The following is a 25,348-nucleotide window of genomic DNA, read 5'->3' as shown; positions in this document are numbered from 1 at the left end:
ACCCCCGAGGACTAAGCTGGAACGCCTCGGAAAAGTATGTCTCCTTTACCACACCCTTCAATACGGAACACAGCAGCGCCTAACACTGCTGTTATTAGGCAGAAATAGGAGTAGCGGTGGTGCGGCCGCAGTCGAACCACAGAGGGTTCTACCACCTTCAAATCACAATCAAAGTCAAGTGACTAGTGAATACAACCTTAAGCAATGGACAAAATCTACTTCATTATACACGGGACCTACCTATCTGTTTTATTTTTCATTCCCTTAGCTCAGATCGGTAAAAAATCTGAAACTTTCAATCCACTTCGAGCGTTATCTCGAAAGTAGGTTTTAAAAACTTCTTGCAACTCTTTGAATTTATCATGACCACCAAGGCAAAGGATCGCTTCGCAATTCTATTTTTAGAATTGCAGGTTGCTTAGTCTTTTATCGCCGGAAATCTACAAAGTTACACTAGGTAGGGTAAAGCGAAGGCTTACGCTATACGCGAACTCTGAGCATGCCTCTTCTACACTTTTATTTAGATCACAACTGTAGCCTGCGTTCACGGAAGCACAAACTCCGTTTTGATGTTCTCATATGGAGCATTAAGTGAAATAAATAGAAACGTAGGCTTTGCGAATATTTAGACACAGCGCCGAAAGTCGCCGAATAAAGCTTTTTCTACATATTTTTTATATAATTAAATAAATTCCATCGTCAGTATACCTATCACATGTATAGACACATTTCTCGTTAGCCAATGAATTTGTATAAAAATTTTCGATTATTTGATTCTTTTTCTTGTACTCGTAATTCAGTTAGATATATAATTATGATTATATTCGTTCTTGCATACTTATAATATATACTGTAAGTCTACTGGAACTCCAAAACATGGGAAATAGCTAATATCCTTTGCAAAAGCCACCAATAATGTTACATATAGACACGTCATAAGTCTATTTTTAATCTTAAACGTTATTGTTAAAAAGTAAAACGCATCACATCACGCAACGCATTTTGATTTGATACCGGGTAACAAAACGGACTCGAATTCGAAATCGCGGGTTTAAAATTAGTTGTAACGATAATTCACGAGAATATTGCATTTATTCAAAACCACAAACTAAAAAAGTAACAAGTTTAAAATTATTTTAAAAATTAATTTACAAACTAAATAAAAAATAAATAGTTGTCAAAATAATAAAAATAACCTAGTATGAAATTAAAGAAAACAATAAGTAAAGTGATCAAAGTAATATGAAAAAAATTGAATAATAGCGTACCTGTATAAACAGACCGATAATGTTGCAGCAACCCTGGCTCTACGACGAGAAGTCCGACATCGAGAAGGTGCTGGAAGTTCTAGAAGACTTGATGGAGAAGCTGACGGCGTGCGCGGCGCGCGACCGGCAGATACGGGATTGGCAAAAACTTTTTAAGGTTTGCAAAAGTCCCCAAAGTACTTTAGGATGATACCCAAGCCGGGAGGTGAGCGTAGTAGATTGGTGGCGACCGAGTTCTACGAGCTCCGAGCGGCGAGTGCCTATTGTAGCTCCGTAGCGGGCACAGGGTATTGTGGCTCCGGATAACTGAGTCGCCGGGCCGCTGTCGCGCATGCACAAACCATCCGCTCACGGAACCGACCGTACTGAATTACAGCAATGCAATAAAACTTATTATTTATACTGAATAGACACAACCCTTTTCATAATTATTTCCGCCCGCTTTCCCACCACCACCGCATCGGCCCACCGCTGGTTTATCGCTTAAATTCGATGCCCTATTGTTTACAAAGGCAGACCCACCATTTTTATTAATCTTCGTGGCGAAGAATACGGCGACTGACTATTATGACAAGTACATCTAAAAGCTGTTAGTCCTTACATTAAATGCGTTAAAAATGAATGATTGTGTCAAATTGATAACCAGTATAATTTGTAGTAGACATGTAATATATCTTCATGATATAGGGTATCCATTAAAGGACTAATACTACGCATCGTTGAAGTTACCTAATTATAGCATAGGCAGGCATCGAGTAGTGTCCTTTAACACAGGAACGTTATTGCACACGCTTCGTAGGCGTCTGTCTACACGACGCTGCGTGTACGTATTTAGGACCGCTGAGATGCACCGACGCATTAATTTGGCGTTAATTTCCGCCGTAATGAAGTTCCAGCTTTAAAACCCCTTCAGCTCGCCGGAATTTCATTATATTCCGCCAATGGTCGCTTTCTTTCCTTGGACGTCGGTGTAGTTGTAGTTCGTTTTTAAATATTTTACAGAAAATTAGGTACTTAAGTCTATCATTTTTACTCTGGTAACGTTTTTACTTAATTTACGAGTTCAACTTCACTAACGTGCGTGGGAGCTTCACGATAATTGAGAATAAAAGCAAACAATGAGAGGGATTCTTACAACTTGTTTAAAATGTAATGAGGTTAGGCGGACTATATTTTAATAACGTTTCAAGAAAAAATGTACTTATTATCTTTTGTAAATAAACCGAATTTTACCTTACAAAGGAAAGTCGGCGAGATTATATTGCATTTCAGGAAACAAATAAATATTACGTAAAAGTCGGTCAAGATTGAGGAGGGTGAATGAAAAGGGTAGGTATAGTCAGCGCCAAACTGCTAGTCCGCTCTGAAGTTGTTGCCAACAAGTGTAGTTATACAATTTGCTATGGCGACGCGATTCATTTCTATATTCAGAGCGGACTTGCAGTTTTACGCGGACTATACCTATATTTTCTTTGTTTAGATGTTATCCGTTGCAGCGCAAATCAAAAGAGATATTTTTGTACTCTATTTTCCATCTCGATAATCTGCTTTATTCGTACCGGGAAGTACTCAACGGCGTATTCGCTGAAAATGGCTTTAATATCCCGTGATGCATTCATATACCTAGACCTTTATATAAAGGATTATATAATCAATAAATATCACAATACTCGTAACGCTATTTTTAAATTTTACCTGTGATTACATAATCTATAAATATTGACTATAATACATTTTTCGCTAATCCTTATAGTTTCGGATTTGGTCCTGAAGGCCCTTTTGAAATTCACCCTATATACCAATGCCGTCTACCTATTATTGTACCACTGCTGGGCATAGATCTCCTCTCAGAATGAGAAGTATTAGGCCATAGTCTATCGCGCTGGCCAAGTGCGTAATGGTAGAGTTCACATACCTTTGGGATTTTCTATAGATCTTTTAGGTATGCAGGTTTCCCCACGATATTTTTCTTCATCGTTAAAGCAACTGATAATTAATTTCGAACCCGAAAAATTAACATATATCCGATTATGGAGCTAAACTTAAGTGGAAAGACTATTTCCGGTACCTTTACCTTACACTTCATCACATTTTTCGCTCCTCAATAAAGTTCCCACTCATTACAAACGTTGTTGATTAAGTTAAAAATAGATTTTTGTTGTGCTTCTTTACAGCATAAACTACCCCTGTCCATAGGTTGCACCGAATTACTTGATTCAATTAAAACTCAAGTTGCGAATTTAGAAAATAGTTAATCTGTTTCCTTTAGTAAATTCGTAAAAAACTACTCTCATATTGACGAATAAAGTTGGATAAATAAATACTGATGAAATCATGAGTATCACAATATTCATTGATGGTGTAGTTCTTGGCTACAATGGCTGTAAAATTATGCTTTGATCTATGCGAATACGAGACATTTTGTGTGTACAACTAAATAAAGTTACGTGATGATAAGCTCGGAATAAGTATGTACATCGTATCCGTGATATTGAAACCTTGGCTTTAACTAAACAATTTAAACTATATTTCTAATTTCGAAGATTTAAGTAACCGTGTGTTTGTGTAGGAAAAGCAATATTTATCCTAAAATCTGAATCGATTTATTTTCATTGTCCAATGGATATGCCATTCAGTCCGAGTAGTGAACAATATCGTGAGAAGAATCTAGTATACATATAACTAGAGCATCCCAAGCGAATATTTGTTACGGCTCAGCTTTCCGCTTTCAACTTAATCAGCGTTTGTAAGAAAATAAAATACCTTTTGTTATCCAACACTGCCCATGATAAGTTATAATACTAGCTGGCTCAGCTGACTGACTGGCTGCTGTTCACACTTAGCACAATCGACAATGTTCATTTAAAATAACAGTATGGATATACTCGTATGTATTGTCAAAATTTACTTATGTGTTATTAATTTCAAGTAATAATTATACTGGCAAAATACATTTTAATAAAAGTAAATTGACACTAAGAATCTGGCAAAAAAATCTTAAGTCCCTTCCTGTCTGAGCGGCTTAAAAGAAATTTCGGAAAGCTAGATCCATAGTAATGAAAGACGCCAATGAGCGTAGGCTTACTTTCATCAGCTAGCAGATGATCAAAAACTTTGTCTAAGCAGTTTCAATATATTGATAACCATTCTCAGAAACAGTACCCATGTCTTATAATATGTACCTAACTATTTCTGTATGATTAGATCTGGTATTAATGTTGGTCGTTGTCAGCGTTCTTAACAGAATAAAACACCTTTTGCTAACTCTGGGCGGTCTAGCTGATAACACAACTGTATATAACACTATCTATTTCCTGTAGCTAAATAAACAATTTTTGTTACAAACCAACCTTAGTCTCAGATCACCTTTATTGTACGAGGGGGAAACCTACAATAGGTACCGGACACCGTAGGGAGCGACACCGTGTTATGTGGGATGTAAGTTATGTGTGGGTTATGTAAATATGTAGCCGTCCTCAGCGCTTGGTGGAGAACTCGGGGATCTCCGATGGAACACAACTGAAGTCCTTCGAACGCGATGCCCCTAATCGGGCTCTGCCCTGGGGAAGCAGTTTACGCTCCTCCTCACACCTGGTGTTCACTACGGTATGCGGCCACACACATCGCCGTCCCTCCCCGGGGTTGCTTGCAGGACGGTTCGAGCTCCTACTCTTGCCGCCCGCAACCCCGGATGCCCCATTTTCGTCGCCTCTTACGACCTAATCTAGTCCCAGGACTACAGGGCCAAGTCTATGATCACCTGGTCATAGACTATGTTTTTTTATCAATACATGACATACCTACTATACACGACTGACTTGCGCGAGGGAGCGGTTACTACCTATACCGAGCCAAACCATAGAGGATTCCGTGTTTGATCTTCGGCCATTAAACAACTAAATATTTAAATTAGATTAATTTATTGGATCAAGGCGTTTTTGTATTCGTCTTTATATGGGTCTATTGGGAGCGTTTTTATAGCGTTATGTTAAGTTGACTACGACTAAAACAGTTTGTTGGAAAAGTCGCGAATGTACCTACGGATTAATATTTTATATGCATTTTTAATATAGGAGTAGCAGACGAGCATGCAGTCGATCAGATGGTCACTGGCTACTGCCGCCCCTGGACATCTGTGATCAATCCCAGATTGGATTCGATATTCCCACCTGAGGCCACACATGCGCCGCTACTCCTGAGGCCTAAGATGGAACGCCTCGGAAAAGTATGTCTTCCTTACCACATCCTTCAAATGAGAACACATCAGCGTTTAATAGGTACTGCTGTTATTAGGCAGAAAAGGGTATAGCGGTGGTGCCGCCGGAGTCGAACCACAAAGGGTTCTACCACCTTCAAAATTATATAGTTACGTTCGGTTTAGATTTAATAACTTATTTAAATGCGAAGCTAACAAGACAAACTTAAGGTTTGTGAGCTTGTCTACACGCCCGATAGCAAAATGCACGGATAGAAATATACGGATTACATTCCAATTTGTGTCAATTACTAACAGACGAATAAAATTAGGTTGCTACTATTTTTACCCGCTATGGAATGGATATGTTTTTCGCTCGTCTTATGTATGTTTGTAAATTTCTTAATGACCTTGCATCTTTCAAACACTAAATAATTGGCCAAGTACGAGTTGAACTCGCACATGAAGGCTTCCGTACCATCAAATAGTCATCACAATACTTAGTCGTACGAAACAACGCAACCACAACAAATACTTACTATATTAAAATATATTTTATTGCTCACATTTGTATTTATTATAGTAATAGTTAGTAATAGCATTAAACGGATTGTACAAATTTCAATCGTCTTCCTAGAATTTAACGGTTAGATAAAAAAAATACGAAAAATACCGGTTTGTTGTATGGAGACCCCCTTTAATAATCAACTTTATTTTATTATTGGTATTTGTTGTTCTAGCGGCCACCGTTATGCACCCTCTGTAAAAATTTTAAGTGTCCATACCTTCACGGTTCCGGAGATATAATCCTGTGCGAGATGGACAGACGGACGGACAGCGAAGTCTTAGTAGAAGGGTTCAGTTTTAACCCTTTGGATACGGAACCCTAAAAATAACAAAACCTATCGAATAAGGTATTAAATGAGGGAAATAAAAGCTATTTTTTAATCACTAATTCGGCCTGCCATAAGGTTCAGTATTCACAGATAACAGGAGCTTACGAGTTACGTTGGTAATAATAGGGATAAACCAAATTTTGCATATCAAACTTCGAAGTGTGTCAATTTATGTACACAATAATTACCAATTTTCGTACATCGATTGATTAACTTACCGGTCGTTAATTTGTCTTATTTGCAAGTAAACGAATTATAATTCGGAGTCTATTCAGTCAATTCGTCTAAGACAAGTGCAATCGATTTGATAAAAGACAAGGTTATGCATTCTATTTCTAGGTACACAAATAAATGATGAATTTAGATATCGATCGTGACTATTGTCTTTGTGTGTGTCCATGCTCTATTCATGTATGATTGTGGTAACATCCTTGTGCGAGGCTAACTTAAAACGTTCATTTATTCATAAAGTTTATACGTTAAATTATACTGACAATATGTACCTAATGTGGTGAAATTTTGAGATGCAACGGCAATAAGGCGATCGAAGCTTGCTTTTTGATTTTATTTCTAGACAGTTTCATAACGTCTACTGGACTATCACACGTTATTTTAATGAAGTACTCGGATAGAATTAACGGTCTAGATTTCAATCGAAATCGATATGTCAACGATGGCTTTGCTATTGTCCTCTCTAGATTGGTTCAGGAATTGGAATGTCAAATGCCTTTGACCGTTTGACGGCTCATATGACTACGATATGAAACCTTAGCTATTTCGGTTACAATTTTGTAGTAATGATATTGAAATGCAAATGGAATTGCTACCACTCTTGTGTCTTACGGTTTTTAGCATCCATTATTTAAATATTTAATAGAGATTAAATACTTAATAGTAACATCGTCCGGAAATTCAGTATCACATATTACATTCTATTATTTAGTACGTTCTAAGATACTTTGCGAATGCTTCCCCACAAATCCGCCTTGTAGATATTGTAGGTTGGGTACTGACAAAAATAATTTTATAACGTGTCACATTATTCATGTCATATAAGACAAAATACATATTTTTACTAATTATTGGGGATTAAGATATTCATTACATATATTATGTTGTACTTTAGTCTTTACAAGCAGTAATACATCTGTTACCGACCTGGAGGTTGCTTTCCTCCCTTTTCAGTTTCAGTCTTTGAACCACATTTAATAGTTGTACAAAAGGGAACAACTTTAAAAATTTTATTACATAAAGGATATACTCGTAATAGAAATCACCGTACAAGTGCAACATAAACTCGCGTGCAGAGGGATCAGCACAAATTTAACACTGTAGGTACATGAAAAACTTGTTCATCTACACGTAGTTTATGGAAAAACATGTTTACAAATTGAAAATGTAGCATTTTGATTGCATACGATTGAAATATCGAAAATTTACAGTTTTGTTTTAAGACTTATAAGTTTTCCTGTAATCAATTAAGTAAAAAAAAAAAAATATTTTTTTTTAAATAGGCGTTTCGTTATTTCTATCCAGACAGTCAAATACAAAATTTCATAGAGCTTAAAAATTGTCGATTTTTTTAAACTACTTCTGCCAAATCCGCCATGTTGTTTATTTCTTTTTCCAAATAGTAATCATAAGTTAAAGATATTTCAGACGAATTATACACTTAACTTTCGAAATCCATCTAGTCGTTGGAAGAAGGACGTAATAATGAAACATACAAATACGCGCGAAAAACATAAACATATCTTGGCAGTCGGGTGAATAAGCGGCGAGTGTCTCACTTTGTACTGTCACTGTGATCTTTAGAAAAATATGTAAGTTGATTAATAGGTGTGTATCACATTGTATCGTGTCGTGTCATATCATATCATACCTAAAAATTGAAATATTTAAAATGACTTTGTTGGTAACCTTTTCTGCAAAATATGCGACACTTTTAAAGTGTCGATTTAAGATGTCTGTATTGTAGACGCTCGTCATTTTTCCCAAATACGCTAAAAGAAGTATCAGAAATAATGAGAACGAAACCAAGAATAAAATCGAAATGAAAAAAGCCTACATTATATTTAACTTTTACGTTCTAATCCCACATGTTATTTTATTAATGGATGTTAAAAGTTGTTCCACCGACATAAACGACAAAACTGGAAATAGGAAAAGCCTGGTCAGTACACCCTTACGAGTGCAGTTTCCAATCCTTTCAAGAACACCTTCAAACCGACACGTGTTCCGTTTGGTAGAATTACCGGAAATACACGTAGTATTTCTAAAGGACTTGGAGATTTCAGACTTCTATTACTCGATTGAAAGGGCTGGACAAATAAGTTGCTATAATATATAAAATAATAATAAGTTGCTATGATTTCTATTTGAACTCGTGATTTTTTTAAAACATTGACGACTAACGCCGGATAAGTAATCAATCTATCCAATGTTTTGCCTACCGAAGATCGAAGTTTGACAATGTCTACTAGCATAAGTTTTCAAATTTTAAACTTTGGAAGGCAACATATTATATATATTGATCATTTTAATTAATATAGACAACCGTTTACTGTCCCACTGCTGGGCCCGCGTCTCCTCTCAGAGTGAGAAGGAATAGGCCATAGTCCACCGCGCTGGCGCTTCGAGAACAATTTTTTTCAGATCTCTCAGATATGCTGATTTACTTACTATGTTTTTTCCTTCACCGTTTTAGCAAGCGATAATTAATTTCTAATACGCACATAATTTTGAAATGTCAGAGGTGCGTGCCTGGAATTTAAACCTCAGACAGGTCGATCAAGAGATCAAGTTTAACCCATTAGGCTATCACCGCTTTAATTAATAATGAAGATAAGATAAGATTTAATTTTTGATACAATAATATAGTCAGATATTATCTACTTTGAAAATAAATCCTTCAGCCATGAAAAATAAGCATTTTAAATGATGAAGTCATACGATAAAAATGCTATTCAGTAACATTTATTTGTAGTTGTGGTATTGCTATGAAAATAATGCCAATATTGCCACTTCAGTTAAAATACATTCTAAGTTTTGAAATTAGTTAATTAGTAAATGTGCATATAAAGTGACACTGTTCGCTGTTTTTGATATTAAGTATGAAACGGTAATATAAGATAATACAGCTTTAAATTAAATGGATTTTTCCATGCATTTCATTTCACAAAATTCAATCAGCATTTCATATATCAGGCTCAGTATTATCATTGCCATTATTTTCCATTACCTGAGCGAGCGAGCCCCTTTCTGTGTATTCCTGTCGTCTCTTAGTGTTGTAATAAATTAATGTGGTGACGCTAATGTACTTAATATTGGTACCTAGATAGGTACATAATAATATAGCGTTAGTTAACGTAACAAAATTACTGTAATCATTTCTGTGAAAAGGAAATTATTTTTGTGATACTTTTGTACATGAACGTAGAATGTGAAACATTGCATAAGTAATTAATATTTACAAAACTTTATCTGATCTTATATTCTAGAATCAAATAATTGTTCGTTTAGCATTACAAGTGAAGTGCGACCGAGATCGCATGAATATTGCTCGGCGATATTCGATCAGGTGTGTTGAGTGGCCGAGCCGTTGATAATAATGCCCTGCAGAGATGCAGGCACTAGATAAATTGATGACAGCGTATTGGATGCGATGGGATTTTATCGATAATTAATTAATTAATTATTGAACGAATTGATATGTCAATGATGATAACTTCAATAAGCTTGGCGATTACAATCTGAAATAATTAATCTGCGTGCATTCAGGGATTTTTTAATGTAAATACATATAAATTGTAACATGCGCGAACACCAACGTACAGTAATGATAGTTGAAAGTTTATAGAGTAAGAGTGCTACAGGTCTGTCAGACAAACAATGTAAATTTTGTACATAGTTTCATATTATGATAAATATGTTTAATAAATATATTTTAGCTACCTATTTTATTTTATGCTATTATACTCCGGCCGGTCAGTTAACGCATTCCAGAAGTCTGTCAGTTACTGTCAGTTGGACAGGACAAGAAATAGATATTGTTATAGTTATTTATATCCCAGTGAACTTCGGAATATAACTAGCGCAAAGAAAATTATTATTTAAATAAGATTAGCTTCAAATAACTACTGTAATCTTCACTAAAATAATTCTGATACTTTGTCAAAATTTTCTAAAGTAATAGTCGTCCCGCTGTGACAATCCGACACGTCATTTTAGATCGCCATTTCAACCCGAAATTATAAAAAGTAACGATTGCCTTCGCCGAATTTGGTTTGCAGAAAATTCACTTTAACCACACTTAGTGGAAGAAAATAAATGAATTTACTGGAACCTCTACCAGCCTCTGGACCTCTGTCCTTTTAGATAACATGCTACGGCAGACATAAAAGAACTATTCAAAAAGAATGCAAGTAAATTCCCACAATTGGGCTCCAGCTATTTCACAAATACAATTAAGGCATTAAGCACAACCAGTGTTACACAGAAAATATGATTTGAAATTTGCGTAATAAAATTGTATGTAACTGTAACTTTGAGGGAAAAATGCACTGCATCTCATTGTTTATGAGAAAGTCTTCGCTGAAACACAGAAGTCAAAAGGTAACATTATTCATTTTGCAAAATAAAATTTTGTGTTGCCATCCTCCTTCTATGAATTCGTGGGAAAATGAACGCTTCCTCATGGTCCTCAAATTTGTCCGGCTTTTTGTTAATGGAATTAAATTTATTTAATATATTAAAACAACAGGCATAGGTAGTCAATATCTAATTCATTTACATTACGAGATGCATTATCACAAAAATTGTTAATAATTTGTTTTCTTCTGAAGTTATAAATCTGAGACGATAGTATCTCTATATGGTTAGCCTTCTAACCTAACATAACCTACCACAATCTCCGTTACAAGTTTGATGCCGTAGTCAGTGGAGCTAATTAAATAATTTCATGGCACTCGCGACTGCGTTGGCTTAGCTTTTAGAATAATGTTCACAGCAACCGAAAATAATTATATGGTTGTTTGCACCGCTATAAGATTTTGATAAAAAAATAAATACCAGTCCCGAAGCGTGAAGGCTCTACAATGCAATTTAATTAAATATTGTTAAGTAGGTACGCAGACATGTAAAATATATTTTCAACAAACATATTTTAAAATTTCGTGCTAACTTATGTGTTTTGAGGTCTTTTATGTACACTGCTACAAATGCAAAGAGAGTGTGACAGCGAAAATATGAACGAGTGATCATGGTATCGATCACAGACTTGACAGGTGGTATTGATATTGTAGGCTGGAAACAGAAAGGAATACGTGCTTTTTATTTTCGTTCACTATAGGATTATAAACATTAGCGTTCAATACTTACTATTGAGTTAATTTAACTTCCAAAATACAATTATAAAAAATAAAATGTTTTTATGTCAATATTAAACATTTAAGTACTGCCCTAATTTAATTCCATAGTTTATTAAATTGCAGATATACAAGGTAAATTTTTCTAGTGAGTCTGGATGGCGGAATCTGAATGGAGCTACCAATATTGATAAAAAATTGAAAGTTTATTAAGTAGTATTTATTTTAATATTTTCTCTAATCATTCGACATAATTTTGATAAAAAAAACACGCCCTATTCTATCATAGGATAGTATTGCTTAGAAGGATCTAATTCTTGGAAAAATGATAAATGACAATGTAAAGGAAAGGAAAGGAAGGACACTCATTTTTAAGAAAATACATTACATGTTGCGGTGTCTGTTAAATTTCCGCTATTTGTTATTTATATATTTTTACACGTTAACAAAGAATTAATGCCAAAACGATGTTTTATTGCTTTAAGCATTTTATGAAATCTTTCGTATGACACTACGTACGTAAAACATTACGCTTCAATAACAACTTCGCTATTTCCGTGACTGCTTTTGCCTTAGAATCTTGCGGGGCGTAAGGTATTCCTGGTTGCATAAAAATACAGATATAAGTGTAGGTAAATATTGTTTGCTATTTAAAAGTAAATAACGTATATTACTTGTAGTCCCATTCTAGTATTCCCTGTATAGTGATCTTTACCAAAATCCCGAAATGTAGATACATTATATTGATGTTTAGAACCTCCTCCTTCGGTCGTTCGCTCACAGCTGAGCATCGTGATGACCTTCAGTCAGTCAGTCTTTTTTTGTACGAGCTCCCGCCATTTGTGACGGTCGGTGGCACAGTGCAAGGCGTCGTCGAACTTGGCATCCAGGTGCTCGGATATCTGATCCGACCATCTCTTCGGGCTCCGTCCTCTAGGTCTCTTGCCTTCTACCTTTCCGGTTATAATTACTTTCTCCAAGTTGTTAGTGGGTTTTCTTGCGATGTGTCCGAAATATGTTAAGATTCGCTGGAGGCGTATGGTAGAGAGCCTTTTTTTCACTTTGAGTTCCTTGGAGCATGGAGATATTGGTCCGGAAAGCTGTCCAAGGAACGCGTAGAATTCGACGCCAGCACCACATTTCGAAAGCATTTACTCGTGTCCTGTCTGCTGCTTTCAGGGTCCAGGACTCAGCACCATACAGGTGGATCGGGAATACCAGAGTTCATACTATCCAAATTTTTGTCTTTTTGAGAATGTTCCGGTCCTTCCAGATTTTGTCCAGTTGGCTCATTGCTGTCTTTGCCATGCCAATTCGTCGTCTGATTTCCGCTTCCGAGCCGCCCCTATTGGATATTGTTGAGCCTAGGAAGACAAAGTCCTGTACTATATCATACTGACTTAACAAAGGACTTCGTTTCAAGGCGCCAGCTCTGTCCACTATCATGATCTTCGTTTTGGCTTGATTAGTTTTGAGTCCCATTTCCCGGCTGACAGAGCCTAATTGATGTAACAGTTCTACCATTTCAGTCCCATTAGCTGTTAGTAAGGTCGTATCATCTGCATAGCGTAAGTTTGATATTTTTTTTTGCCCCCCACAGTTACACCGTCCCAGCCTTCCAGTGTTTTGTGCATTATATATTACCCGTAGATGTTAAATAGGATGGGCGAGATAATGCAACCCTGCCGCACACCTTTTTCAAACTTAAATTCAGAGGATCTAGTGCCGATTTTAATGTGCGATGTTTAGAACATGCTGAATTAATTTTAGCAAACACCAAATTTCATTTACGTTCATTGTTTTGATTAAAGTTTGTTCTCCAAACTTTTTGCATTCTGTTCCGTAGTAAAATCATAAGTACTGTGTGATAGTTTAGCGTGAATACAGATTCATTCACGTGGTATTAAAGTACTGATATTTTGTATATTGCAATAAAGTTTGCTCCCGGGCATTCCAGGGAATTTTCATCGCACTCAGTATCTGTAAACGGTACCCATTTCCCAGGAAAATCGGTACTACAAAAAGGTATACTAAGACATTCAATTTTTACTTTTTGTATTTCAGTTTATACTATATTTTATTTTGATACAAATTAAGCTATTATTAAGCTAGCTAAATTATAACTAAATTTGTATATTCTTTTTAATAAATAGAATATAAAACTTCTGGCATAAACCCTTTGGTTTAAGATATTGCTTTAGCATATTTACCATTATCAGGTATAATTGAGCTTAGGATGTCCTGAGATTTTTTTACTTAACTTAACTTAACTTTAACTTACAGCCCCACAGTAAGATTTCGTAAACAGTCATGAACGCCACAGATAAATAAGTACACAGATTCCCAGATCCAGCACAGATACCTATTTAAATTCGTCACTCCGATTGGTCTGGCCGGGAATGGAACCCGGAACTCTTTCCGTCAGACCTGTATGGTGACCATCTGCCACGCGATTGACCAAGTTTGTAGTGCTTATAATTTGTGTCGGGACGGACGATGGAAATGAAATTCATTGAAAACAACGCTCGGGTAACATTTTGTACAAACATGAGTTTGTATAAATAAATGTTACCTGAATATTCTATTGCAAAAGCCCATTACGGTAGGGGAGACTCACCTACCCAACAAACTATTCTCCCTAAAATCAAGCACCTGTAATTGAAAACCGTTGTAATCATCGCCTGCCTGGATTCAATCTCGGAGCTAACAATCGCCGTTCAACTATTACAATATGAACGTGCACTGTGCAGCTCTTGCAGCTGGCTCGCTCGGTGCACGACAGGTATTGCCCACGTTGTTAGCACGAATTTACTTGATCCAATATTGTATTTGAGTAACAATGTATACCCGTACTACCCCGTACCATAAATGTATAAGACATATTATAGGTGATCAATGTGATCATGTGGAGTTGTATACCTATGTATCTATTATTCACGCATTTTGCAAATATTCTCACACGAGTATGTATTCTATCACGGGTTCCATTACTTCTATTACGCTCAGACCTAGAAAAGGAACCTAATCTAAACAGCGCATTAATTGATTAATTCGTCTGTCTAGCCGGGGTCAAAACCCCAACCCCTGTCCAGTACGATGTGTCGCTGCGTCGTGTGCAGCAATTACATATTTAATTATGATGTAAAATCCTTTAAAACAAGAGTGAGTTCGTGTACAGTACACTTATATAAATTAAAAAGACGTAGATAAACATCTCCCATTTTTTTAAATGTAATTATACCATAAAAATATGTGATGCTTACACATAACAGATTTCACAGAATAGTCGATACTATTCTAGAATTTTGTTATGGTAGTACATACCTACTTTTGTTATGTTTGTACCTACATAACATTGAGGCTCTATAAGGTGCATTATGTAAGTATTTTGAAAGAGGTTATTTTTTTATAAGTTTTAGTATTTAATTTTATAAGTCAAATATAAATAAGTAGGTAAAAGTACAACCACCCATACGAAAGTTATAGCAAATTTCGCCGGAAGGTATTACCGTGCTCGCTTAAAGTACAAGTTAGAACTGATAACTCTGTGTTCTGGATCCAATCACGAAATAATCCCTTCACACAGGAGTTAAAGTGAAGGTAAAGCTGCCGGATAGATCGATAAATGTAATAGATTAGATATAAACATTAAAAAAAATAGTGGAGAGTATTGTTTGGTGAGACATTATTAACATTATTATGAAATAAAGTTATCTAAGTCGTTCTTATTATGAGAGGTGATACATGCCCAGCAGTGGAGCAGAAATAGGTTGTAACTGGTAGATTGATAATTTTAATTTTTTATGCGGCTCGTTTAGTATCGTTTAGTATAGTACCCTTGCCAAACCCTACTTAACACAGTTACGACACCTTCAAACATATGATGCTATTCGTAAAAACACATGTCTTATTATGTTACATTATTACTCAATTGAATACTTACAATGAACTGAGCCTAATTCATCCATCATCATTCCATCTCTTTGCTAACTATCTCTTTTTAATTATCCCTCGCAACTCTTAATCGTCTTGTTTTGCTCGTCGTTCCGTTCAGTGTGACCTTTAAGATGAAAAAATAAAATAAAAATATTTCATATTATGCTAGCTTTAAGCAATGGTTTGTTTCAGTTTCACTAGAGTTAAATAATAACGGGTAAATACCCGCTATTTTACCTTCGTTACTTTAGTATTTAATGATTCTATAGCGCACTGATATTGTTGTTACGAACAGATTATGGCTTACTTTTTTTTTTGTAAAGTTCTTTATATTTCACTAGTTGTTGACAGCATTTAAGAAAGTTCGGCATATGGCACGTAAATTTAACCAATTCGCGGTTCGTCAGAGTTATTAATTCTGATCCAAATTTGTATAATTTGATATCATGATCATATTATTAGTTCTCTCCATTAACGCGTAAGCTTATGAATTTCCATAAACATTGTATTGGACTAAAAGCACACAAAACTTTATTAGGAGTGACGATAGTCACTATCCTGTAGGTCAGTTACGGAGAATACATCTTTATTAGAAACGTATATGTATTATGTGACATCCTTTTAAAGTTAGCTTCAGTCTGCACTGATATGTATTGTTTTGAAACGTACAGCATCACGTGCAACTCCTAGTCTATTTGAAACTCATTACTCATTACGTTATCAATAACGAGTGACCAGGCAGATGTATAAGATAATCTTTTCATGGCCTACTTTTGTTCAAAAATTTGTTCAAGTAAATTTTCTCTAAAATAAAATTATTTTAGTAAACGTAAAATAGGTTAAAATGAAATATACACTAGGTATTTTTTAAATTTTCCCTATGATATTCGTTATCAATACCTACGCGGTGAAAATACCTACACGATATTTCGTATCAATTCGAGGTAGTTAAGGGATATTCGGTTTAAGTTTATCCGTAGATTTCAATATCGTAAGGTTGTGTTAGTTTAAATTAATATTCAAAGATTTGTAGATGCCGCCCGCGAGGTTGGAGGTGCTCGACGAAACTATAAATGATGTCAAGCTACGTCAGCTCCTATGGAAATCATCAAAGGAATGGAAAGATCTATATCAAACTTGGTAAGCATTTCAGTTCTTAATGTAAAAATAAGGGTTAAGGTACACTCAATAATAAAAATATCTCTACACATGAGAGTCGGTCATGATAAAATAAGCTCTCAAGACTTAAGCCCACTCATATAGGTGAGATATAGGTGTAAGGAAATTGTTTATTAACACTTAAAAATAATATTAAAATACCCGTCAGGTACGAAGCCCCATTCAACACCCTCGACATCGACGACATACAAACGACAACGATCAATTTCGGCAAGATATTTAATCAACTTGATAAGGGTTTACCTGCGAACAAGATTGTGCCCGGCTGCAAGGAGACTATCGATATTATAAAAGAGAAGGTGAGATATTCAAAATATACTCAAAATAAATGAGGGCATTATAATCTCTTCGCAGGAAACCAGGAAATAATAGACGAGGTTGAAATCTATTAATATAGTTTTATTGACGTTAATGCTTATATTCTCTACGATTCATGTCGAGATATCCTCATGTAAAATAACCTATTTTTGAGTATGTAAAATTGACAGTACACATACATTTGGATAACCTGTCACATGTGCTATCAAAGGCATAAAATTCCATACTTTACTCAGCGGTACGATTGCTGTGTCAGCGCAAATCTACGTTTAATTTGTTAGGATTTAGGAGGACATAACTCGTTGAACATACGTCTCCTGTACCACCGAATATCTGGCTTAAACTGTGTCCCGCACCTCGTAAGGAAACCGACAGTGCAGTCCAGTTTGTGGTAGAATTCAACAGTCGATAAAAATGCATTTTATTAATCGTAGTTATACCAACAGTATTTAAAACATCTATCCTTCTTCTATCGAAATACAATATATAAACATTTAATACAGTAAACGATAAAAACAATACTCAAATCATAATTTAGGATGTTTCGGTGGTAATTTCAATTTTAATCAGTGTTTATAAATATATGTTTCGAATCAATCGATTTTATTCCTTTTGTCGGTTCCAATGCCATGCCTGTGTCGTGTCGGCTCAATGAAGAAGCGCCGTTTGTGTACGGTTAAAGTTACTCGATTTCTACTTTGATGATAACGATCAAACAAAATTTTGTTTGATGAAAGACATTTTTTATTTGATAGCAATTATTAACACTTTTAATACCCAAATGAATTTCATCAATTTGACTTGTAGGTATTAAATATATTAGGAATAACCTAGCGATAATAACATAAGTTTTCCTTTTTATAAAAACTGACAAATGTAATACTATTTCAGTTGCCGGTAATGTCTTATTTACGTAACCCGGCATTGAAGCCGCGACATTGGGTACGCATCGAGGAAATCCTGCATACTCGCTTCACGCCTGACACGGTCGTCACTCTGGAGGTCCTCGAGGACCTGCAGGCCTTCCAGCACGCTGAAGAGCTGATGGAGGTAGCCGGACAGGCGAGCTCTGAAGCTGGTCTGGAGGCGTTGTTGAAGAAAGTAAGCATTTTCATGAAGGATCTAAATTAGCTTTATTTTTTATGCAATCGAAGTAAAAAACGAGCATGATGTAGATTTCAGATGGTTAGTATACTGCTACCCGTTTGTTATATTATAATGAACACAAAATGCAGTCTTACTTGATTATATTGCCAATTGCTAGCAATGCCGACTATATCCGATTCTATTGTGTAAATTAATTACCCTTACCATCTAAGCAGAACAGTATTGCCTGATACTGTTGTTAGTACGATATAATTTATGACTTTATTTTCATGGTTAGCCAACGACAACATCATATTCATTTTTTGTTTTGAAACACAAGTGTAGGTATGTTTGAAACTATAATTAATGTGTTATGATTTATTTGCATCTATTTCCTATCTCCCTGGATAGATTTGGACCATATAGCTGGGAATATTTTTCGAGATCTATAAACTTATATGGGACAGGACAAAGTTTACGCGGGACATTTAAACATGTTTTTTCTGTGAGCTTCCGGACACAGCCCAACAATTTGATGAAAGGTTTTCTTTAAGAGGGCAATTAGACATAACGGAGTATTGAACTAATATTCTAAGATATTATACGTTGGTTTCATGGTGCGTGTACACTATTATTTGAAAGTTCACTGATTCGTACAATTTTATAGGATTATTTATAACAGTGCAATTACTAACAAAGCTTGAACTAAATTGTACAGTCTTACATTAGTCGACAATGAATGGCAATATTACTTTTAAAGAGAAAGAGTAATAATAAGATGTTTGATACTCCATGGTGTATATTACGAATTCATCTCAGTATGATTACCGATTGTTATCCGACGTGCACAGTTATTGGATTCTTTTAAAAAACAAGTGACGCAATATTACCTAACCTTATAATCTCTCCCTTTTTAATGTTTTATTTTTTCTCATTTTGTGTATTCCTCCTATTGCTATTTGTTATACACAAGCTGATGACAAATTAAAGTTTGTATATACATTTTGTATACCCTACCCTATTTCACTTGCTACTGTATTATGTTGTCTTAAAATCAATGGTTATCTGGAAGAGATCGCTGTTTTAGCGATAAGACCGCCGGTTGTACGCTTAATTATTTGTTATTGTTGTTTATTTTGTTTTGTCTTTGGTGTGCAATAAATAATGTTTTTATTGTATGATGGTCTCCAACATGTTTATTTTTTGAATGCAGGTGGAGGAGATATGGGCGGCGCTGGAGTTCCCGGTGTTGCTGCACAAGGACGCGCGCGACGTGTACGTGCTGGGCGGGCTCGACGAGATCCAGGCGAGCGTCGACGAGAGCAACATACACGTCAGCACCATCCTCAGCTCCAGGAACTGCGGACCCATCCGCAGCAGGGTCGACGAGTGGGCGAAGAACTTGGAGCTCTTTTCCAGGACTTTGGTTACTACCTGATTTCATTTCATTGCATCCACGTAATATTGTTGTAGGAACGAATATCTCGATTTCCATACCACCGCAATTTAGCAACCTTAAAAATATATTATCTACCTATTAAGGGTGTGAAGTCTACCAAATCGGACTTAGCCAGCGTGGTGAACTATAGCCTAAGCCCAGTAATGGGACAGTAATGTGTTGACGACAAAATAAGGCAACGAAAAAAAGCTGCGCCTCTTGTGGCGACCTATACTTATTTTCAATGTGTCTTAGTTGAAGTATTTGTTTTTATAGCGGTCACCGTTATGCATACTCTAAAAAATCGTATGTCTATTTAATACGGTTCAAAATATTGAGCCAATAGACAAACAGACAGAGTGACTAGTAATAGAATTCCGTTTTTATCCTTTTGGTACAGAAAAAAATAAGCAAGTCTTGCAGCATTCAACAAGACGCTTAATATATTATGTGTGGACTAACATGTACATTGTACATCATCTTCAAATGACAGAGCTATGTTACTCTGCACTTTTACATAGACAATTATTTCGTACCACACGTATGAATCTTAATCATTTTTTGCCCACCACAGTTAAAAGTTTAAACAATTAAAGTAGACAAAAATAGCTTATCTTCATTACAAGACTGATTTCGAAAACAGACTTTTTTTTATAATGCATGTTTTATAAGCTGATATTTTTTCTTCTACCAGTAATTCAACTTAATGTTAAAACTTTGTTTACAGGAGGAATGGTATGCTTGCCAGCAAACGTGGATCTACTTGGAGGTGATCTTTTCAGCGCCAGACATCCAAAGACAGCTGCCGAATGAGACCAGACTCTTCACTATTGTTGACAAGTCGTGGAAGGATATCATGAGGAAGTTGGCTAAGGTAGATTTACGATTTGAGATCAATGGGTTATTAGGACTATATTAAAAGTAAAATTTTGAAACTATTGTGTCCTTTGTATGTTGGAAGTCTAGGCATTATAAGTTTGGTTTGACTGTGCTAGCTTAAGTTAGTAATATGATAAACAAAATATTCTGTTTATCTTATAAAAACTAATCGTTCAGTTTTAAGTGTATGCGAGTTTAGTTTTGTGTATCTCTTCGCACGAATAACACAGAATACCGGCCAGTTTTTAGCTATGGGTGTAGACAGAATGTTATAGCAATATTGTTCATTTTTATGTAATTGTTTATTTTAAAATGTTATGTACATATATATGCCATGCAATGCTATATTAGTTGTCAATTTTAAAATTTAATAATTTTTGAAAATATCGATCGACTTGAATGAAGTAAAGACTAAATGTTAAGACAAGATATGGACTGTAAATTCGTACCTACTGTTAATCCACCTTTTAATAGCTTTGGAGTGCCGCGATCTCAAACACACAGACAAAAAGATAAACGAAAATTATAAAATGTTAGCAATTCTTCTAATTAAGTTTTCTGTACAAATTATGTACAAATCTATTCGGTGCACAGACACGCTAAGTTTATATTCTTATTATAATACTGTAAGCTGATTATTCCTGGAAGACTAGCTTTTATATGTGTACACTATTTTGACGCAAATTACGATCACCACCGGCGGCACCACCGCCACGCTTATTTCTACCCCATAACAGCAAGTTAAGAGCTGCTGTGTTCTGGTTTGAAGGGTGTGGTAAGGGAGACATATTTTTCCAGCTTAGTCCTCAGACGGGTACTCAGGTTGCGGCGCATCTGTGGCCAACCTCAGGTAGGAATATCTAATCCTATCTGAGGTTGATGGACGTCCATGGGTGACAGTAACCACTTACCATCACGTAGACTGCATGCTCGTCTGCTACTACAATAATATAAAAAAAAAAATATGAATAAATATTCATCTATTGATTCACAACTTAAATGTAACATTTCAGAAATAAACTTAATATATCTTATATATACAATTCTCGTGTCACAATGTGAGTTACCGTACTCCTCCGAAGCGGCTTTACCGATTTTCGCCAAATATTATATGCATATTCAGTAGGTCTGAGAATCGGCTACTATCTGTTTATCAGACCCCTAACTGATAAGGGTTGTGCACCCTTAACATTTTTTTATTTATATGGCGACACAACGTTTGCCGGGTCAGCTAGTAATGTATAGGATGTGTTGTTAGGTGCCGCTGGCGATGCCGGCGGCGACGCAGCCGAAGCTGTACGAGGAGTTCGTGCGCAACAACGAGATGCTCGACCAGATCATGAAGTGCCTGGAGGCGTACCTCGAGACCAAGCGCGTCGCCTTCCCGCGCTTCTTCTTCCTCTCCAACGACGAGCTGCTCGAGATACTCGCGCAGGTTGTGTATAAGCCATTTATGTCGTTTATCGCTCGGCTTATTTAATAGTCAATCTGTCCAGTATTATGCCTAACGACCTAACATAACCATCGAAAGTAATAACCATACATTACTATACATGGCCATTACTTGGCTATTACATGGCTTAAACACTTGTAGATTTCTAAACATAAACATTTTTTATGAAAAATTAATAATTAAAATGCATTCAACCTAATGGCATTCATCCTCAGAACTGAAACAGAAATAGAGGTCTATCTGAAGTCAAACATAGTCACAGATTATCTAATTAGGTAAATCTTATCTGTGAGTTATAATTATAAATCATAATTCGTAAATCATAACCATAAATCGAAATGATTCCTCTAAGTGTCTGAAGGTGGTAGAACCCTTCGTTGTTCGACTCCGGCAGCACCACCGCCACACCTATTTCTACCTAATAACAGCAGTGTTAGGCGCTGCTGTGTTCCGGTTTGAAGGGTGTGGTAAGGAAGACAGACTTTTCCGAGGCGTTCCAGCTTAGTCCTCAGGGGTAGCGGCGCATCTGGGGCCGACCTCAGGTAGGAATATCTAATCCTATCTGAGGTTGATTACAGATGTCCATGGGCGGCAGTAGCCACTTACCATCAGGTGGACTGCATGCTCGTCTTCTAATCCTATATTATAAAAAAAAATAATAATAAATAAAAAAGTGTCTTTTCCTGCAGAAAAAAATAACACAGAGCGCGTCCTTTAATGTGTACACGCACTAGAAGCCGCAGTGACTATAGCAGTCACAGCATAGTGGCTAGAAACTCGGCGTTTCATTCAGCGGGCCCGAGGTTCAAATTCCAGAAACCTGTGAGGAAACCTGCATGTTTAAAGGATCCAAATATTTTTTTGTGGGAAATCTACCGATTCACACAAGGCCCAGATAGGACTATGACCTACGAATCACACTGTGAGAGATGATTTATATCCAGCAGTGGGACAGTAATGGGTTGATAGAGAATGACGACATGCAATTCACAAATACTTCTCTCAGTCGGTTATTCTTAAGTAAAATATATCTCGTTGATGTCTTCTATAAGAACAATGAAACAATATTGGAACAGTTTTAACATCATTATTATTATTACATATTACAGCTACCATTACACTGCCTTATGAGAGTGGTTTTTTGAGTATGCTGTATTTTAAGAGTGTAGTAGGTAATAGGATGCTATAATCTGGTATGAAGGGTGTACAAGGGATAGACGTTAGACGAAACATGTTAACATAGACATTAGGGATAGTAACTCATCTATGAACGATTTTTCACTTTGTTAAGACACCCGTGAGTTAAGGGGTGCTCGTTTGCCACTCCAAATTCATAAAATAAACTCTCCGCTTCCGACGTAATTTCGAATTTCCCCTTATAGACTCGTAACCCTCACGCGGTACAGCCGCACCTGAGGAAATGCTTCGACGCGATCGCGAAGCTGGAGTTCGGCGTGAAGTTGCCGGAGAGCGAGATGGAGATAACGGAGGACGGCACGCTGGTGGAGCGCGAGATGTCGTTCAACGCGCGCGACGCGCTGCAAGCCCGCCTCGCCAAGACCGCCAGGCCGGAGGACCTCACCACGGACATCATCGCCATGCTCTCGCCGGAGGGGGAGAGGGTCAACTTGGGCAAGGTTTGTTGTTACACCATTCCTTGTCAATTGCTTTGATTAGTTGGCGGTTGTAGAACCCTTTGTGGATAAACCGCAGAGGCACTGCCGCGCGCCGCACCTATTAACAGCAGTGTTGAACCACAAAATAAAAACTAACAGAAGGCAATCTTCATACAAAGCGGCCTCAAGCAACGCACACACAGACACCGCTCACCGACACGTTATCTCGGGGGGACTCGAGCGCGTACGTGCGCGACTGTCAGTCCGCTTTTGACGCGCGTTCGGAACTGTTTTGTGCAAGAAATGGAGCAACAAAAAATTCCGTAATTGTGCAGTGCACCGTGCAATTTAATATAAAACTGATCTACCAATTTTTTAGAGAGGTAAGTCGGCATTTGCTGTTGAACCGAGTCGCTAGGAGTTGATATTTTTGGTGATCATGACAAGAATATGCTTTAAAGTGGCTATCTAAGCTCGATATATATAACGGTTTCCTATTTTGAATCAGTAAAAACCAACCGAACTACATTTTTACAAAAATGGTTTACTCACGCCACCAATAATTACGTAAGTTGAAAACATATTTTTTGTTTGTGTAGATATTGTGTTGTCCTTAATGCCATTTAGGTCTAAAACGAATAGGGCAAAAGGAATTGTGTAATTAGGGCAATCCGTTTAGAAGTTATTAGAAATTTTCCATTGTGTACATTGTAAAATGTAAAGTTTTGTGTGTTGTTTTTGTTGTGAAAACTATTTGTATTGTAAAACTGTTAATTGCTAAGTTTTAATATGGTGGAATACGTTTTTTGCTATGCGGGCTAGTGTGGATTGGAGTATGAGTGCATCAGTTAAAGTATACAACCCTAGCGCGATGGCTGAGCGTAGGTATAAGAAATGAAGTACATACGTGAGATTGCCTTCTGTTCGTTTTTTGGTTGAACATTCTTGTGTTTAAGGTATGTGGTGAGGGCTAGAAAATTATCGGATTCATTTTAGTCGGGTGTAGATAAACATGTATTATAGACTTTAGGTAGGACTCAAATCTTAACTGATGTTGATTAAAAAGTGGTTTAAATGTAAACGCCCAAAGTACGGTAAGGTTAAGATTTACTGATTAATTCTAATATTAACCAACTCATAGTGATAAAAGCACAAAATGACCTGAGATCCTCGTTTATTTCGAACTTGCCATCTTTCGTTGCCACCCTTAAGTTGTAAATCTTATGAATTACGTCAGAGAAACAGTAAGTGTCGAAACATAGACACGTTGTCAAGACATCTTCCGCGCAGATTTTGTACATGATAAATATTATTGGTATTAAGTAGATTTATAAAAAGACCTGTCTTATTACTATTAGGTATCTCTCCCACCCGCTGTCGTTAGGTTACTAAGATAATACTAATTTTTATGTGTATTTATTATTTATCTCGTGATATTATATCAAACATTACAAACATAACATATTTGTGTCGTCGTCGAATCGTATATTTTGTACCATCGGAAAGTTACCTAATTATAAACAGATTGTATAAAATATACATGAATACTTATTATGATTTCAACTATTCGGTGTCGTGTGTCGTGCATTGTGTGCACTTGTGCACCCAGCACGGACAGACGACAGAGAGCACAGACTACAGACGACATAGACTTAGATTTTTTTCGCTACGCTAAAGACCAACAAAGCATGAGAAAGACATATTATGTCAACTCATAT

At 36.4% G+C, this 25,348-nt stretch overlaps 1 protein-coding gene across 2 annotated transcripts in view; it reads left to right on the top strand.

Annotated features, from left to right (window-relative positions):
* Dhc16F (Dynein heavy chain at 16F) overlaps positions 1-25,348 on the top strand; it is a 218,427-nt gene that overhangs the window by 35,206 nt on the left and 157,873 nt on the right. The window contains exons 12-19 of one of the 2 annotated variants that reach the window (XM_073074361.1): positions 1,297-1,425; positions 16,695-16,801; positions 16,989-17,139; positions 18,050-18,259; positions 19,458-19,670; positions 20,410-20,556; positions 21,820-21,996; positions 23,397-23,651. In XM_073074361.1, the coding sequence (XP_072930462.1) occupies positions 1,297-1,425; positions 16,695-16,801; positions 16,989-17,139; positions 18,050-18,259; positions 19,458-19,670; positions 20,410-20,556; positions 21,820-21,996; positions 23,397-23,651 (1,389 nt within the window). Of the gene's footprint in view, positions 1-1,296; positions 1,426-10,573; positions 10,974-16,694; positions 16,802-16,988; positions 17,140-18,049; positions 18,260-19,457; positions 19,671-20,409; positions 20,557-21,819; positions 21,997-23,396; positions 23,652-25,348 lie in introns of those variants that run through there. The other variant, XM_073074362.1, reaches the window with a different exon arrangement.

The sequence above is a fragment of the Epargyreus clarus genome, unplaced genomic scaffold, assembly GCF_041222505.1.
Source record: "Epargyreus clarus isolate Ecla_fem2 unplaced genomic scaffold, WU_Ecla_fem_2.2 ptg000007l, whole genome shotgun sequence".
Lineage (NCBI taxonomy): Eukaryota > Metazoa > Arthropoda > Insecta > Lepidoptera > Hesperiidae > Epargyreus > Epargyreus clarus.
The sequence above is the reverse complement of the archived record's forward strand: the minus strand, read 5'-3'. Positions and strand labels throughout refer to the sequence as shown.